General features: G+C 36.2%; 1 protein-coding gene and 2 pseudogenes across 3 annotated transcripts; 1 reads left to right on the top strand and 2 right to left on the bottom strand.

Moving 5' to 3' along the window:
* Positions 1-390: 390 nt before the first annotated feature.
* On the bottom strand, positions 391-2,324 carry LOC306849115 (fucose-1-phosphate guanylyltransferase-like; annotated as a pseudogene). Its single transcript has 3 exons — positions 2,316-2,324; positions 2,125-2,226; positions 391-2,050 (listed from the first exon to the last, which is right to left on the bottom strand). The product of its transcript is annotated as a fucose-1-phosphate guanylyltransferase-like (transcript).
* An 86-nt stretch (positions 2,325-2,410) lies between these two features.
* Positions 2,411-5,626, top strand: LOC306849114 (annotated as a pseudogene). Its single transcript has 7 exons — positions 2,411-2,677; positions 2,757-3,077; positions 3,191-3,322; positions 3,456-3,588; positions 3,993-4,076; positions 4,805-4,889; positions 5,005-5,626. The product of its transcript is annotated as an uncharacterized misc_RNA (transcript).
* A 1,304-nt stretch (positions 5,627-6,930) lies between these two features.
* LOC306848880 (acyl-coenzyme A thioesterase 11-like) lies at positions 6,931-14,545 on the bottom strand (the record flags this gene model as incomplete). The annotated part of the gene is made up of 16 exons (XM_079383659.1): positions 14,404-14,545; positions 12,982-13,181; positions 12,244-12,313; positions 12,093-12,153; positions 11,046-11,147; positions 10,773-10,908; positions 10,303-10,459; positions 10,065-10,184; positions 9,277-9,415; positions 9,043-9,098; positions 8,805-8,871; positions 8,633-8,716; positions 8,377-8,510; positions 7,524-7,655; positions 7,312-7,438; positions 6,931-7,089 (listed from the first exon to the last, which is right to left on the bottom strand). The coding sequence occupies exons 2-16, from the start codon at positions 13,169-13,171 to the stop codon at positions 6,931-6,933; spliced, it is 1,734 nt and encodes a 577-aa protein (XP_079239785.1). The 5' UTR covers positions 13,172-13,181; positions 14,404-14,545.
* Between the last annotated feature and the right edge of the window lie 313 nt (positions 14,546-14,858).

Here is a 14,858-nt window from a genome sequence, read left to right as displayed (position 1 = left end):
CAATGCTTTGGCACAATAGGGAAGAGTCATATATAAGGGATCACAGTCCCTGCTAAAAATACATCAGCCTCAGTGTGGAATGTGTGACAACAATGAGAGCTGACTTCTCTGAGGATCTGTACCTATTACAGGGTGAAGCCATGGTCGATTTCTTTCTTCAGACAACAGCTGCATCAAGATTCATCTTTATTTCTCTATCTTCCCCTCTTTGAACTTGGATGTGACTAAAACAGATGATTCTGTGTTCTATAAAGGAAAAGCACTACCATTCAAAATTGTGAGAAGTTAATACTTTTAAACAAGGATGCATTCCATTGATAGTAAAAAAAGTAAAATTAAAAAAATCATAAAATAAACTCTGACAAAATATCACAAATACAATCCATAAAAATATAATAAATGTTTCCTGAACCACAAAGTATAAAATAATTGCGTATGAGGTTACGCACATGATACATTTTGGTGTTTTGTAAAGATGCTCCAAGTAAGACAAATATTTAAACATAGTAGAAGAAATAACTCTGCACAAATTGATCCAACACAAATTTAATAAATAAACAAGCCTGAAAAAAACAAACAAACACTGAACTGAAAAACACTGATGTCGGCACAAATAGCCTCGTGGGCTGCGCACCAACATATAGCACCATTGTGCTTTGGACGTCACGAGTTCGACTCCCGACTTCCCATCCTGTCTCTCTCCCAACTCGCTTCCTGTCTGAAATACTGTCCAATCCTAATGAAGGCAAAAATGCCAAAAATATATCTTAAGAAAAGAAAAACACTGGCTAGGTTTGGTACAACCATTAAGTGATAGTGTTACAGAAATCTATTGGTATACAAATACTAATTGACATAATTGGCATACACTTTTCTTCAGATCATCTTTAACACCAAAAACCACCGTCACAAAACCCAGTTTTCTATCCAGGTTTACAGACAAAGAGTGTATGAAGGTGTCACTCGGCACTGTTAGATCCGTGCCAATCCAGCAGCCGCTGATGATAGACCTATTTTCGACTTTAACTCTAGCCTCTAGTCTGGAGTATTCCACAACACTGCCCTGGGACACGCTCACACTGGGATGCAGGATGCTGTTTGTCACGCAAGCTCTAGTTTTCTCCGATGGCTCCAAGTCGCACACACTGAAGGCAGCAGAGAGCAGGCCGAGTTCTGCTCTGAGACAGGGGTCAACGGTGAAGTGGAACAAGTATTCCTCTGTGGTGCCGACATGATAAAACTTAAGAGTTGTTCAACAGGATGATGTTGAGTGCTGTGCTTTTGAGACGATGGAAAAAAAATTTGCGAATGTTAACAAGACCGTTTTCCTTGTGACGTTGACAGTGTTTTCCGTGTAATCCACAGTAGCTCTTCATCCCAGGGCTTGCAGAAAGTCTCCATAAGCATCGATTTCACATGTCAGAGGGCTGATTTCACTGAACAATGTCAGCAGGGTCATAGCAGTCCCGTAATCAAAATAGTAAGTGCTGTCAGTGTAAACAAACTCCTCTCCTTCCCTCTTGCATACGGCGTTGCATATCTTTTCGACGCTTGGTTTGTGCAGAAATTGAGAGCAAGTTCTGTATTCCATATCACAAATTATGGGCGTCTCTGCTGGTTCAAAAACAAAAACTCCATGAGTGGTACCAATAGAGAGAGGGGAGGGATGTGCTAAGGCAGTAAAACCTTATCTTATCAAACACCACATTCTCTTGGTCAGAAACACTGTAGAGATCTATATCATCAGCACAGGTAACCAGCATTCCCGGCTTCATGTGTGAAGGGAAATCCACATACATTGCAAATTTGAGCTCCAGAATTTGATATAAAGGGTTTCCCAGGGGCACAGCTATGAGTATTTTACCCAGGGCACTGGCACTGGGCAAACGTTGACTGAAATCAATAAATAAAATGCATGAATGAGGTTTGATGAATATTATATAGATTAATATAGTACCTGCATGAATAAGGATGACTTTAAATCCTGACAATGACTTGCCATATTTATCATGTAGACACTGCAGTGAATGTAAAGGGGATCCACCATTACCTGTGTGTTCAGATGAAGAAACAACCCTTAAAAATGTATATTAAATATATATTTTAAATATATTTGTGTCTCACCAATCTTGCATCCTGGAGGATCTGCAAACACATGATAATTGACGCCAAGAGGCGTTCTTTCCTCTCCAATTTTTCACTGATCTGAATTTCATAAGCAGACCTCTGGAGACCAAAAGAGCAGATTGAGAATTTGAACAGTTTAGTTTTTGTGAAATATGTAAATATGTCCAAATATGTATTAGGAATAATACCATGATCATGAACTGTTGACAGTAGTCCTACCAGGATGTTTTTTGTGATATGAAAAAATGTTTCCTTCAGAGATGAATTTCACAAAGATGTGAAAATGAATTCCCTGGAGGGATACTGGGCCTATTTGGCAAACTGCTCTCAGTCTCTGATACTGGATCATGGCTACTGGACATCAGAGAGTGAGAAAGACCTGAAGGACATTTTGATGGTCAAATTGAGCAGTTTGCTTTTAAAGAGTCTGGATCAGATTGGATCTTGCAGAGCACTGCGAATTTGCATCTTGGCTGACAACTTTCTGACTAGGATTGAAGCTCTGATGGAATGCACTCGCTTGGTGAAGTTACATCTGAAAGGAAATCAGGTATTTATTTCATTTGCTGCCCTGAATATTTGATTCACTTTAAGGAGAACAAATCACTAACTATCATCTTTCTGCTCAGATTGTTCAGCTCCCTGATACTTCATGTTGGAGTAATCTGAAAGAATTGCAACTTCTATATCTACACGACAACATGTCAACCTGGAACAATATTAAAGGCCTGTCTGGCTGTTTAAACCTGACCGCTTTAACTCTCTATGACACCCCGCTCAGTTTAAAGAAGAGTTACAGGCACTGTCTGGTCAACAGCATATGGTCACTGAAGGCCTTGGACAACTTTGTTATCTCTGATGAGGAAATCATACAAAACCGGTCTCTTCCTATTCGATTCAAAGCCATGAATCAACACTTTTGTGTCAGTTTGTACCCATCTACAAAGTCGGTTAGTGCTCATTATTTATCCTGGAGTCCTTTGTTTTTTGTGTTTACGGCTATGTCTAAGTGCAAAAATAAAAAAAATATTTAAACATATTTTGATGTTTTCTTTTTCCTCAGAATTCATTTGAGATAGAGATGAAAGTGACATATAAAATAATCTCTGAGATAAACAGGATTCAGGCTGTTTATTCCCCTTGCACTTATTATACAGCGCTGGATTCAAGGCCATTTAATTAGAAAAAGTCTTGGGTAAATATGCTGCATTTTTTTGCTATGCAACGTTTTTATGCTTATTTTGTTCACTATAAAGTACAAAACAGTTACTTATTAATAAAGATATTATTTAGGTTTTTTGGTTTTAAGAGGATTTCTTCATTGTCAGGCTTTGCAGTACAAAGAAACAAATAACGTCTGAGAAAGCATTCATTTCCATGCCTTTGAACACAGAAAATGACCAGATACAATCCCAGTCTCAGAAAACCATGGAGGAGGACACAGATGACCACCCTGAACAAGTATGTACTATATTTGACTGATTTACTCTACAATTCAGAGGTTTGGGTTCAGTAATTTATTTTTATATTTGATCATTTATTGGATCAAAAAGACAATAAAAAACAGTAATATTGTGAAATATCATTTCAATTTAAAATATCTATTTTCTATCTTAATCTATTTTGAGATGTATGATGGCAAAGCTGAATTTTCAGCAGCCATTACTCCAGTCTTCAGTGGCACATGATCCTTCAGAAATCATTCTAATATACTGATTTGATGTTTAAGAAACATTTATTATCATTGTTGAAAACAGTGCTGCTTGTCTGAAAAAAGAAATGTGAAAAAAATGAAAAAAGTAAAGCATTTAGTAATATTTGAAATGCTCATGTACAGTATTCTAAAATGTAGTTATGTTTCTTAGCCAAAGGAAAATGAAGAGATAGATACAGAGATCCAAAGTATTCGTGTGAACCTTGATAAACTGATGCAAACTGGCAACCCAGAGGTAACATGACAGTATGAAATATAAACACAGTACACTCTAAAAAATAATGTGTTGGCTCAAAAAAAAAAAATGCTATTGTTTAGATTATTCCTTTTACGTCATGACAATTTATAAGAAATTATGGTCAACCAAAAAGTATTGAGAGGGACAGTCATTGCTGCTTACATTCATGTACTTTTCAGCACAAATTGTAACGACAAAAACCTCAACATTACAAAAGCTCTTTTAAATGTCAAACACTAACAGATCTTTCTCTTAAATAAAAAACACAAACACTAACAGGTCTTTCTCTTAAATAAGAAACACATAAAATACTGCTTACATTGAACATCTATTCTCCTTATCTAGTCCAATGCAAAGCATGCTGGGAACTAGAACTCTACTGCACAGAAATTAACAACACAATTTTATTAAGTTACTACAACTTTATTAAGTTACTACAACTACATTTTCTAAGACAATCAGTTAACACAGAAATTTGAGTTTACATACTGTATTAAATTCATATTAACAACTTTATTATGTCAACAAAACTCATTAAAATAATGTTGGCAACTTAGAAGGTTTAATGAAATAAACTAGTTTTTTTGTTGTTGTTGTTTTTTTTACTTGCAACCATGCATTTATTAAATGTGGTAACAGGTGCATTGAAAATTTTTCAATTAATTTTGTAGGGTGCATCTAAATGTAGACTCTTCCCTTTTCATGCATTTGTCACATTTACACAGGTTTTACAGGATGCTGCAAGCGTTAAATCAAATGACAGTCAACAAGACATAAAAGCACCATGCAACACTCCTCAGTGCAGTCTAAGTCTGAAATCTGAGGCCCATCTACATTTGACCAAGGTACAACAGAAGTTCTGACTTGGGTTAACTCTCTAAGAGACCGATTTGAATCACTGAATGCTGCTGTTTTCCTTGTCTAGACATCAGTGTGACTGTTGATCTCTATAATGATGAAATTGAAGAAGGAACCTTTCATGTTTTGGGACTAAAAGCTTTGGTCCACCAGAGTGAGCCACTGAGTGACATGTTGTGGTCCTGTAAAGCTGCAGGACAGGACGTCCGTGAGGCCATCAGCTGGTTTCACACTCAGAGACCAGGTCTACAGCCACACTCTTCTGCCATTACTTCAGGGAAGTGTCTGATCGGTTGTTCCCATGACAAAATCAGCCTCACCCCCTTCAAAGTCCTTGAAAGAGTCCATCAAGCATTTGATAAAGCAAGAATGCAGAGACACCTTGCAGAGAAGGTAACTGAGTGCCAGACTGACCGTGAAGTAGCCAAGGGTCACCGAGACAACTTCAGAGAAGCTCGCAGGACAGAAGTGCGTCTGTGGCTGGAGCGGGAAAGGAGACTCTTACTCTACAGAGAGCCAAGCTGGAGCAGGACATCCATCATGCACGTCAGAAACATGCCCGGTTTTTGGAAGAGAAGAGGATGAGGATCCAGGAGCAAGAGATGGTTTGCAGTTTCAGCCAACAGCACAACTCTCTAGCGAAGGCCGTGCTTAGATACAACACATGGAAACGTGGTAACCAGCAATAAATGCATAAATGTTTTTAATCAAACTCTCGATTTAACATTACATTTAAATATTGGTTAGTTAGAACCCTTTCAGTACAGTACAGTATAGTGTACAGTAGCTTCAAAAGCTGTATGTATAGAATAGTATAATACATTACAGCACTTACCAGAAGATGTCTGCAAAGATTATATTATAGACATTGAGATCTGTTCCTCTTTTCAAAATCCAAAATATTACATAACAGGAATCCAAAAATACTCCCCTAATACACAACCACCCCCATCTGTCAGGCACAAGTATTAAGAAACTAGTAGCCACAAACTTTACATAACAAATAATTCCACATTATCTGGGTCATTATTACACTCTTTACATAAGCACTTAAAAATATGAACTGAATGGCATGTTTTAGTAGGAGAACAGATTCAAATAACAATATTATTTTTTGCTACATTTCTCAACACTTGTAGTATAACAAGAGGACCTTTAAATGATCTTTAAATGCCAAGGCAAGTTTGTCTTGACGTTTAATAAAGATGAGCCACACTAAATTGCTACATGTAACAGCATTTATTTGTGAAATTCAAGGCATTGTTCTGGCCTGACTTAAAAAGGTAGACTCTAACATCCGTCGTTAACTAGACTGAAAATCTATGCAAACGTGATTGTGCATGTCCCAGGAAGTACCTCATATCGACCTTGCCACCTATTTGAAGTTTATTAGTTTTATTTGGAGTACTTTGAGTCATTGAGAATGACAACAGTGCAATATACTAGCTTAGTCTTCTGGAAGTAGCATCTGTAGAGAGTTTTACATTATTGCACATGACCCTAATTCTAGCTTAAAAGGTAAAATGTCAACAAAAAAAGAGAGAATTATTATCTTTTTAAAAATAATATTAATATTCATCAAGTCTACATTACAAAATAATTCTGTATATACTTATATATTATATACTGTATATATATGGAGTTTCAACAGCAACAAAAAAGACTCCCCTGATAACAATGCTAATGCCTTTTTCTAAATTCAAAAAGGTATAACTCCTTACCCTAAGGTACTAATATGTACCATTTAGAGGTAAATGTGGTACAGAGATGTACATTTCAGCTTTTGTATCATAGGGTCCCATTTCAGTGACAGTTCTGTGCCTTTATTTTCTGAGAGTGAATGGAAAATAAGAGTTTTACGTACTTAAAGTTAATGATATTTTATACTAAACTTAAATGTGAATGTCTGTATCAACCTTATATATCTTGACATAACCAGTTTTAAAAAGCTAAATCAGTTTCTGAAGAGCATAGATTGTCTAATTCAGCTTTCTCACAGGGTGGAGGTGGGCAGGGAAGCCAGGCTGTCTTTATTCTCCTCCAGGAAAGCGCTACATGAGGCAAAGGTGCTGTAGAAACTGGAGGAAAGCCCAGCGATGTCAGTGGAGATATAGGGCAGCACGCCAGGTGTGGCCTGGTTGTAGTAAGAAATCTGAGAGCAATGCATACATAAGCACTTAACCTTCAGTACTTTAACACCTACGTGGCAGCACCAGGGACCACTCTAAGCAGTTTCTAAACATGAGTTATAAACGGTGTTATTAGTTAATGTACATGAACATTATTTCAGTTAAAGTGATTGCTACGTTTAAAGCTGTGTTAATTCTTTAACTTTGACTCATTCACTCATTCAGTATAATGATTACCTTATTACCTTAGTGAATGAGTTTTCCTCTTCCCAGATACTGAACCCAGCACACAGCACCTCTCCTCTGTTGTAGTCTTCAGTGGGAGGGTATGCAGGCAGGGTCACAGAACGCAAGGCTATCAAATAAGGGTCTCTAAAAGTGACAAATATGTAAGAACTTGTTATTTTGTCCTATGGAAAGACACAATATAGAGATTCTGTAGGAGTTTGAGGATTACCCAGAATCACAAGGGCGCCTCCTGGAGGCCAGGAGGATGAAGTCCTGGACTTTGCCTCCTTTAGTCACAGAGGGGGTGACAACTTGGTAGATGGTGTCATCTTCATGCGGGTCAGTTATCACTTCACACTCTCTATATTAAGGCATATTTATTTATTATGGTTCATTATAATATCATAATATAATCATAATTTAATAATATACATAATATAATCATTTTATTTTATCTGCCAGCCATTGCAGAAAACAACCTGTAAGATATAAATAAAAAATACACTTGTAAAAGTAACTGTTAATTTAAATTTACATTGCAGCAAAAAGTGGACCAAAAAGTGTTAATTTATAGATTTTAATGGATTTTTTTTTTTTTTTAGTCTGCTGATTTTTAAAATCTTTTTGTAAAAAGTCTATATGTTCACCAAGGTTGCATTTATTTGATAAATAATACAGTAAAACAGCAATATTGAGAAATAAGACTATAACTATTCTTTAAAAAAAAAAAATTATGAAATATATTATTGTGATGGCAAAGCTGAATTTTGCCATTACTCCAGTCAGTGTCACATGATCTTTCACAAAAAACAAACAAAAAGAAACATTATAATATGCTGATTATGTGCTCAAGAAACATAAGAAACATTTATAATTATTATCAATGTCGAAAACAGGTGTGCTACTATATTTTTTATTATTATTGTGGAAATCGTGATACTTTTTTAGGATCCTTTGAGGAATAGAAATTTCAAAAGAACAGCATTAAATTTAAATAGAAATAAAAAAAAATGGCTGTTAAAAATCTGTCACTTATAAAATTCTATATTTTCTTTTTGTTATTTAAAATGAATTTGACATACTGGTAGTGGTGGTCCCATGCCTTCCTTCGCCTGAGATCAGACAGTAAGAGAAACACCTGCTCGGCCGCCATAGCCACATGAGTCTCCACCTTAAAGCACAACATCTGGTTCTCCTCCAGTGTGTATAAACTCACCTGGGCACAATGTTTCAGCTCATTAATTTCCCATAAGCATCTACAACATTTTTACTGCTCAAGTCACCCATGTAATATCAAAAGGACAAAATGGAAACTTTAAGTGTACAAAACTTATCTACCTTTTTTTTCTCTGAGGTTAAGACCCAGTTAGTCCGGGCAGCCAACATCTTCAGTGCCGAAACATTATTGTAACTGAGGTACATCTGCCAAGACATGGATTAGTCACATGGTCCAACAAAGCATGTTGAGCAAATCCATGAGATTTATAGCTACTAGAACAGGTTAATATACCTGGTTACTTGGGTCCCAGGGAACCGAGAGAGGAACCTCACTTTGTTTGCAGGATATTATGTACTTCCTGTAAGAGGAGAGCATGCTCATGTGATCTAGTGTTCCATGCTGGTCTGCTATGCATGAATTTTTATAGCTGTAAAGTTAACTTTGAATATGACATGCAGCCAGAGCTTATAAATAGGCGTATGCTATCATACGAATATGACATAACCTGTTAAAATAGACACAATCTTACCTGTCAAGGCGGATTTTCTTTCTGGCTATGGCTTCCTGAAAGCGTCTTTTACCATCCTTAAAAGACAGGATGAGAAGATAATGATTTATTATTGAAATAATAAGATATAGTTTTAAAAACTCAGTATAAATCAAACACTTCAGTTCCAGCATTCCTTTTGTTTCACCCTCTTGAACTCCATCAAGTTAAACTCTTCCACCATGTGAGGGATTCCAGGAATGTTACAGTGCTCACCACAGGCTCAGGCCGTATCCTTGGCAACGTGCATGGCTTCCTGTCATTGTCCAAGACCTCAAAGGTCATGAAGGCAGTGTTGATGTGTCGCAGGGGCTCTCCACCCTGATAGGCCTCCGCACACACTCCCACCTCCATACTGGAATAGCACACACAAAATACCAGCTGTTCAGGTTGCTCAAAGATAAATCGGGCTTCCATGATTCATGGATGTAAGTGATACTGAACCATAGCTTTTACTGGTTATAATATAGCTATATACTATATTACTGATTTTAAATCCTTATAGTCTACTACATAGTGGTACTGATCCATAATCCAATAAAACAAATATGATAAATAAATTTTATATTAAAATATATGCATTTTATATTTTTATAATTTATATCAAATATTAAAATTTTATATTAAAATATGTCAATTATATACTCTATATAACTTCTCTTACACTCACTCAGGCTGTTTTCTTTTTGAATATATTTTTTAATATGTAATTTATTCCTGTGATGCAAAGCAGAATTTTCAGCATCATTACTCCAGTCTTTTTTTATGATTCCTTTATGAATAGAAAGTTCAAAAGAACAGCATTTTTTGAATGTTTTTGGTTTTCTTACAGTATAAAAGTCTTTACTGTCATTGACCATATGAATGTGTCCTTACTGAATAAAAGTACCTTTTTAAACATTTTCTTTCATAAAAACAAACAAAAAAAACTTTTGAATGGTAAATAAATATACACAGCCACAGCCATCCCAGTGGTCCACAATTTTTTCTTGATATAGACGTACCTTTTCTCGAAAGCATTGTTTACAATTGCCTTCAACACCAGTCTGTCTCCAATGTGGGATGGCCCACGAAAGTGGAACATGTCTATGCTCCGCAGAGTTGGGTGAGCATTACACAAACGACTAGAAGAAAAAGCACATAGAGTATAATGCACCGAAACACCAATGATTTCCTTGCGTATTCATTTAAATATCTTTTTTTATCATCAGATTTGACTGTAGTAAAATAGTGAATGTACACCTGGCAGAGATGGTGGCTACATTCTCCATCCAGGCCATGATTTGTCCACCAAACGTGCTGACCTGGTGATTGGCATGGGGCGGGAGCACCAGCTCGACGCTTTCTACCCGAGTCCGCTCCGCAGGCACCGCATCCTGGTAATCTAGACACTCACTCACTGACAAACAGATAGAGCACCACTTATCAGAGCTACTGCGTCTTACAGTCTATTTATTCTACACACTTCAAACCACGTGACCCTTTGTAAGTGAGTGGTGAAGGTTTACTGCACATATATATATACTCTTAAATGAGTGTTGGCGGAGTGTTTATAAAGAGACACCAAACAAACAGAATGACACCTTTAATCAGAACTCAATTTCTGATTCATGACTCATTTCCTGTGGCAAGTGTTCCTGAGACCTCTCTCCAAAGTCTTGCAAGTAAACAAACACACCTGGAGAAATTGAGTGAGCAGTGTCTCCGCTCACCTGTCTGAAAGGAGCAGCTGCTGAGAAGGTCGTTAATTATCTCTGCATGGATCAGTCTCATCCTCCTGCGCTCGGCTGCGAGGCTGTACTCCATCTGCTCTGCCTGCGTGCGTGGAATCACCTGCTTCAGCTGTACCTGTGCAAACCCAAACACTGCACTGATGAATCACAACTCTAACAAAACCTGGACCTGACCCAAGATCTTTTTCACAGATCTGATTGAAAACTTGTGGCTAAAATTGTTCTGATTTAGTTTGACATGATGTTTCTTACCTTTCCTGCTTCGGTACGTCGGGCCACAAAGGTGGCGAAAGCGTGACAGACCTTCCAATGTCTGTCGCTGAAGAGATCCTCACAGCTCACCAAAATCCCGACCTGAGACAAAGACCCACATCATTGGCCGTACTTCATTTAGAAGAAGCTTACAAATGAGGAACATTGCAAGCAATTTATCATAAGAGTCAACAATATTTGCAGCTTATGCAAAGAAAATATATTTCATTTTATTTTAACAATGAATATTTAAAATTATTTAGTGTATATTGAAAATATTCAGAATAATATATTATGTGTAATGTATTACAATAAAATGTATATATTGAAACATATGCGGCAGTATATTTACTTTTATATCGTAATGTATGGAATTTTATATTCAATAATACATTTTATAATAAAATATGGCAATATGTGTGTAAATTATATTTGAATTTATGTACTATTCATATTTATATGGAAACATGTATGTACAATAGATGTACACAAATTTGAGGAAAATTTATATTGTGATATATATAGATATTTATAGTACATTTAGCACTCAATCCATTAAGTTATAAATATCATTTTCCACCCAGCAAAAAAGCTAAAGTTTTAATATCATATTCTTCTATCATCACACATATTTTCATACATGGAATGTGTAACTATACAAAGAATGTGCAAATGTATGAATATGTGTTGAGCTCGTGATAGAGAACTTGATTAATTTAGTGTTTTAATAAAGTTATTAGGCCTACATGTAACAATGTAGTATTATCCATGCATATATGAAAAATTGTAAATGAAAAAAGTGCTAGTTTGCCATATATGAAACTGTATTATTATATCCCATTATATTTTCTAGTATATCCCCATATAGATTAACACACAAGTTAGAGCAAGTGAAATGCAGAAACATGTTTTTGGTGGATTATAGTCAATGACTAAAATTCTGCATGTTAATAATATCAATTGATGTTTGATTTCATATCAGAAAATCATTTGTGCTCACTAATTTCTGATGTATTTTGCTAAATAGTAGTAGATGTTCCCACAAACCTCCATGCTGGATGTGAAGGCTCTGTTGACTTTAGCAGTAATGTTTACAACCTGTCCAACCCTGCATGAAGAAACAGAGCAACACATTTTTTATAATGAACAAAAATGTTTGTTTCAGTTCAGAATAACTATTTCCTACAGCTGCTGTTACCCTATAGTGGTTTCAAAGTGAATGTCATCCACTGAGGCAGTGATGCAGGAGCAGCCAGCATGTCTCTCAGCTGGAAACAAGACCAAATATTGATAATTATTATAATGTTATAATTATTATAATGCAAATATTATAATGTTTACACCCACAGCAAGCATTTAAGCAGGTTCATCTGAAAAGCAAACACCTAAGTATGTAATCCTGAAGGAAGAAAAATATGTTCCATGCTACAGAACGAAGTGAAAAACAAACAGGCCTGCGCAGCTTATTTTAAGCAACATTAAGGGAACCATGTAAAGCTGTTACCAACCACCATCTGTGCTCTTCACAATGCTACAAAGGTTTAGCCACATTCTCAGCTGAAATGCTTTTGCCTTTTATCAGTGAAATATGATTACAAATCATTCCAACTCATTAAACTTTCTCACCAGCCTGTTACTCTGTTTATTCACAGTACGAGGATGGAAATCACAGTCCAAACTGCACAGAGTCCTCCATCTGCAATGTCTAATGACACTTAGCACAAGCATATGGTGTGGAGGTGTTTACATGAATATTGAATGTGACAACAATGATTCAGAGTGAAATCAAATCACCTAAAAGAGTATTCCTTTAGTTTTTAACTTGGCTGGAAGCAGTTTTACTAGATCACTGGCAGGGATCATTCGATAAAGGAAGTAAAAAATAAAATCTAAATCTAAAAGAAATAAACAAATAATGGTTTCATTCAAAACAGACCAGACAGGCAGGCGGTGGAGTCCATCCATTTGAGCAGCTGCCCAGCACTGAGTTCTCCACAGTAGTTTGCATGGCAGGGGAGGACTATCTGGCTCATCTTTACTTCAGTTTGGTTCCTGTACATCTCTCCATTTCCCAGAATAAATATGGGCTCTTCCAGCGGCATGGGATCACTGGACTCATTCGCCATGACTAGGGCTCTGTTGGAGCAACATACATGTTAAGATGTTTATTTGTGTGCATATTTGGTGGCGATTAGCATTGGTAAGAGCATTAGGCTAGAATATCACTGTCTTGAAGGATATCAGGAAGATCAGGAAATTTAGCTTTTAGGTCATATCCTCTTATATGTGGTCCTGTATAAAAATGTGCATGAATATCAGGGCAGGTAACTGTTGTCATCTTCACAGGACTCATCATCAAACACGCTCATGCTCAACCTTTCAAATGCATGTTACACAGTGAGCATATGCTTGTTTTCATAAGCCACAGAAATCTTGAGTCAGTTCAAAAGGGGTCAGTCCACCAATTTAGTTAAAAAATAAGACTACTTGAAAGTGCAACACTTGCAACAGATTTATAATCTTAAAAAAATTCCTTTTGGAATTACTGTGCTGCAGAGCCTATGAGAAGAGATTATACTGTATAAATAAAAATAATTATGTAAATGAAATCAAAATCATAAGAGATAGATCTAGAAAAATCATTGGCTGGATCATCCAAGCTGTGTGTATTGCAATGACTTCCAGATTAAAGGTGCAACCTGCCAGATTATATACAGGACAAAGGCTTTTTGTCTGTTAAAAACGACGTGCCATAGCGATTAATACGCGTAAATCGTTTCTGTTTGTTATTAGAATAAGCCTGTGCACAGTCAAATAGTTCAGCTATTAACAGACATGTAAGAACATATTACAGCTCATCCCATTATAGTTGTCCAGAATGTAATTTACTATTAAAAGCATAGAAATTTAACCAAAGATATCAAATAATTAGTGTGCCGTGATGCATGATCAAAGCGCAATAGCCTACAAGAGCCTGTCATGTGTCAGACAAACGACCTCCAACAGAAACTGGACAGTAAGTAATGTTACCTGTAGTTGACTGACATCATTCTACTCATTCATAAATGTATTATTTTCATTGTGAGCAGCAGACAAGTTATGAAAGACTACGTAAAGTTATTAAAGACTATACATCTTTAGGCCTATATATATATTTTCTAATAAAATAAAAAAAATGCATAAAAGATAGGCGACGATGATATTTCACAAGAACATTACGTTGAATTTTATGCAAAACGCATGATTACGTTTTCCAAAGTTTGCATAGCAGGTTATTCTGTGACATTCCAAGAGTCAAATGCGTCTGAACTAAAACTGGGCAGGCTGGTAATGGCAAAAAAGTAATGAGAAAACTTACATGATGTCAAACCACTCTCATTTGCACGAAGAAAGAAACAATGTCTGACGTCTGAAACGTTGCAAGATGTATGAAAATAAACAAACAGACATTCATATTCCCAATCAGACGCTCGACTGTTCACTTTAAGCCCTATTGAGTTACAGTGCCGCCCAGAAACTTTTTAAGGTAGACTGATTGCATTACACAGGATCAAGTCTGACTTTATGGAATTAGTTTGGAATAATGTTTCTTTATTATAGAAAAATATTAAGAAACAAACATAATCTACGTGTGGGGGTTTTAATCATTTAGTTAATTTAAGAATTTGCTTAACAAACACGAAGTCAATACATAAACATATAACACGTGTTCTCTAACCTGCCATATGTAATCATGTCTAAAGCATCTGAAGTTATTGCAAAGAGAAGTGATTACTCTCGCTGCTGAAAAGTGCATTGACGTAAAAGTGGTAA

This window comes from Barbus barbus (assembly GCF_936440315.1).
Source record: "Barbus barbus genome assembly, chromosome: 29".
NCBI lineage: Eukaryota > Metazoa > Chordata > Actinopteri > Cypriniformes > Cyprinidae > Barbus > Barbus barbus.
The sequence above is the reverse complement of the archived record's forward strand: the minus strand, read 5'-3'. Positions and strand labels throughout refer to the sequence as shown.